The sequence below is a fragment of the Gavialis gangeticus genome, unplaced genomic scaffold (assembly GCF_001723915.1).
Source record: "Gavialis gangeticus isolate Ggan-Ray unplaced genomic scaffold, GavGan_comp1, whole genome shotgun sequence".
Classification (NCBI taxonomy): domain Eukaryota; kingdom Metazoa; phylum Chordata; order Crocodylia; family Gavialidae; genus Gavialis; species Gavialis gangeticus.
The window spans coordinates 29,002,508-29,006,354 of NW_017729001.1; the positions used below are offsets into that span (position 1 = coordinate 29,002,508).

A 3,847-nucleotide genomic window follows, 5' to 3' on the forward strand; every position below is an offset into this window, starting at 1 on the left:
CCCTGCCAGCTCTCGCCCTCCCTCAGGCCCTCCTCTCCTAGGCCCTTTTCCTTTCCCCACTTTAACACAATGAGACAGGTAAAGAATATCATGAAAGAGAGACCCATTCAGTGTGTCAGCTTTAATAAAACAATTGCCTGTCAGGTTAATAGGAGGACTCAAATTTGGGGTTAGTGTCAATAATCCCACTCCTCAGAAACAGGTTAGGAAATCAACCCCATCTTTCCTTAATGTGGGATAATGAGAGATCAGACCATCTAACTGGTTGCAGGCTGGGGTACCATCAGCATGCAAAAATGCATCAAAGTCGCATCATTTCTACCAGTTAATTTTTTTTGCATAACTTTAACACTGATGTGCATCATTTTACTACATCAACATCTGAACACAGGGCAAGTTACCCATGTACATATAGTCGCAGTCCCATCCCAGCCCAATGCCCCAAAGTGAAGGAGTGACTAGCAACTAGAGAAGACTTTATGCTTTACTTGGCTACTTATAACATGGTACATGGCTTGTAAGATTTACAGTTGGACTAACACAAGGCTTTAAGCGCTGCTCTTTATAAATCATTGCTTTCTAATGCAAATACCATAATTTTCTTCAACAATGACAGGCTTAAATTTACTATTTCTGGACCAGAAACAGCTGCTTTAGCATGCACTGAATCTTCATTATTTGCAGAACATTATGTCTTGCTAAAAAATGTGTAACTGCTGATCAGGTCCATAAAAAGTATTTCCGCTAACTAATAAGCATGGTACCTTCAACCAGAAAGCTAAAACTCAGGGTTGCAACTTCTGGACAGAAAGGACAGTAGATTTATGCAACTCCTAGTAAAGGAACAGGACAGTCCTTGAGCTACAATACATTAGGGAAATGTTAACTTTGAAATGTTCAAAGATAATGGAAGCTGTATTTCCCCCCTCAGACTAACAAGACATATAGTATTACTAGTAACCTTTGCTCCTTGGCAAAAATATAGTGCCAGATACCAAATTAGCTGATTAGAGAAGAATACACAGTATAGCAAGGCCATCTTTTTTTCTATTTATCCCTTTAAAGGTAAAGGCTTCCTAAAAATCAGTTTTATAGTATGTTTAGTGTGATCTCATTTGCCATGGCCTCCACTCTCTGCACAGCCCACATTATCCTTACAGACTAAAGTATTATTTTCCATATATCATAGTAGCACCTAGAGAATTGAGCCAAGATTAAGATTCATTGTGCTTGGTGCATCAGACCTGTCCTGCAAAGCTTGCAGTTTAAACAGACAGGGCACAAAAGGTAGGAGAAAGGAAGTAATTGCCTTCTTCCCATTTAACAGGTGAGGGCAAAGATGTGATAATTCACCCATAACCACAGGAAATTTGAGGGCAAGCATGGGAATTGAACTTGGATTTCCAAGTCCCATTTCTCTGTTTGCACCACTACCATCTGTATTGAAAAAGACAAGTACGCCCTGACTTAGACGTTTCTCACATCCCCACCTACTATTCTTCCTCTTCACATATTTTCACATTGTTAAAAAAAAAAAGCTGCTGTTTGACTTTTGTCTCATCTACTGAGAAATGTTTGGGGTTTTTTTGCCAGTCAACAGGTGAGGTCATTTCCCTCCCTACACCCCAATTACAACCTATTCACTTTTACAGATTAAAACCTTTTATTATTTTAGACCAATTTTATTTTAGAAATACTAAGCAACAGAAGGCAACATTTGTATTCAGCCAACAGTTCAGTAGTTAGTCAGAGCAACTGCGGCAGTTTAGTTGCAAGGTTTACTGGTTAAGAAATTATTTCAACAAGTCCTAAGTGGACAATAGTACCAAGGCAGCATAGCAAGCTCTTTCAGGGCCGTTCATAAGTAGTCAAATGCTTTTGTAAGTCATAGATTCATAGAGATGTAGGGCTGGAAAGGACCTCCAGAGGTCTAGTCCAACCCCCTTCCCAAAACAGGATCATCCCTATCCAACAAGCATTTGCTCCTGTTTTAATTCTGCCAGGCAACCTAGTTTCCAGGCACTCTGACAGCATGGTGTTCAGAACCAGTCAGACTCCCAGGGCCTCCAGGGCTAGGGACAGAAATTACACAAAGTGGTATAAGTGATAAGAAACTGGTTCAAATCTGTAGTACAACAGAAGTTCAGTGCATGGTGGCCAAAACCGTTTTAAGATAAACTTGGATGGATGGAGTATCAGACTCAACTGATTTAAGTTAAAACAATTTATTGAACTTCTGTCCCAAATCTAGGGGACACAAAGGTAGCAAGCCAAAAAGGCCTTTGAACTTAAGTCAAAGGTGAGGAGATCATCAGAGGAATCACAATACTTTGTTTTAAACACTGCTACTGTTCTTTTATCTGATGAATATCGTTGTGTAGACTGCCAGCCAGACTATCTGCTCCTACACAACTGCCTGCACCGGCAGGCACAAAAATAGGAGCGTGTTCATCACATGATGTAAGAGTGCACCCTGTTCTTTCAAAGAGGCCTGGAGGAAGCCACCTGCATGACTAGGCTTTTTTGTGCTTTCTCTAAAATGTTGGGCAAAGCTGTTCTTGTAACAAGAAGAGAACTGGACAGGGTAGACACCAGGCCCTGTTGCTAGCATTTGTAGCTCTGCTGAAGGGGACTACTCAAGAGGAATGGAAAATATTGTTGCACTAGTTTTGGTGGGGGGAGAAAGCAGAAGGAACATACTTTTGGAGAAATAGTTTCATTTTTTGTTAACCACTACAGTAAAAATAACGAGAATGGCTCCCTTTGTGCATGAAGGTTGCAGAAGCAGGGCATCTGTATCCTTCTCTAGCGTATTTTTATTAGGGGCAGAGCCTTGTATACAGCTATTAAGGAGGAACATTTCCTTCCAGGTTTGTCTTCTTACAAACTGTTTTTCACCACTGATGAGCACTTCTGTCCTTTTCCTTTACAGACTTCACTTCCAAAACTGTATTTGCCCCTTCACTCAACTCCCTCCAAGTCATCTCAGAGGAACAGAAATCATATCCCCTGTCCTCTGAAAAAACCCCAAGACATTTTTGGTCAACAGAACACCAGTCCGAGAGCTTCTGAGGTGGGAGGTAAGAGGTAAATACCTTTTCTGTATGATACAACAAAAGTCACCCACAATAAGATACACATTACATCCTAAAAAATTAGGAGCTTACCACCACCTCTTCCTCCTCCATACTTTTACTTAGGAAATAAACACCTTTAAAAAAAAACAAAAACCTTTCTCCATTAGGCAGCAGGCTGCCCATTATGAGCACTTTATATATTGATGCTGCCCTCATGGAAGCAGTCATGTCTCACACAGGTGTTTGGTTTTATGGTTAAAAGTATTTTTAATTGCCAGAGATCATTGGAGACAAGGAAATCCTGTTGAGAATAATGAGAAATCTGGTGCACACAGCATTGTCCCCATTAAAAGAATTGGAGAGTGTAAATAAATAGACATCATTTGTGGCAGGAATGAGTTCATATTCAAGGTATGTTAGCTTTGGCAATTATGCACTAAATAGACAGCTGTGATACAACATCAGCATCACCTTCCACTTAATAGCTAAATCAAAAAATAGTCTGTTAGAAGAGGAGAATATATATAGTTCTATCCCCAAAAGATTACTTTATTTGTGTTATATGGGGGGAAAATAAAGCATTTGAGTGTGAATTCCCTATAGAAACATACAATTACAGTCAGCTTTGGAACTATCAATGAGTTATTATATGTTACACCTCCATTTTTTTTTTTTAATTTCTACCTAAACTGTATGGATGACTACTTGAGGAAATTTGATTTTGTAATGTAATTGTAGGTTGACAAATCTTATAAAAAAAAAAAAAAAAA

At 39.4% G+C, this 3,847-nt stretch overlaps 1 protein-coding gene across 2 annotated transcripts in view; it reads right to left on the reverse strand.

Annotated features, from left to right (window-relative positions):
- The window catches only part of MYO1H (myosin IH), a 63,483-nt gene that overhangs the window by 57,139 nt on the left and 2,497 nt on the right, over nucleotides 1-3,847 (reverse strand). Inside the window, exon 1 of one of the 2 annotated variants that reach the window (XM_019507173.1) lies at nucleotides 3,168-3,203. The exons of the other annotated variant lie outside the window; for it this stretch is intronic. Coding sequence (XP_019362718.1) covers nucleotides 3,168-3,188 — 21 coding nt within the window. The 5' untranslated portion in view covers nucleotides 3,189-3,203. Of the gene's footprint in view, nucleotides 1-3,167; nucleotides 3,204-3,847 lie in introns of those variants that run through there. 2 annotated transcript variants of the gene reach the window in all.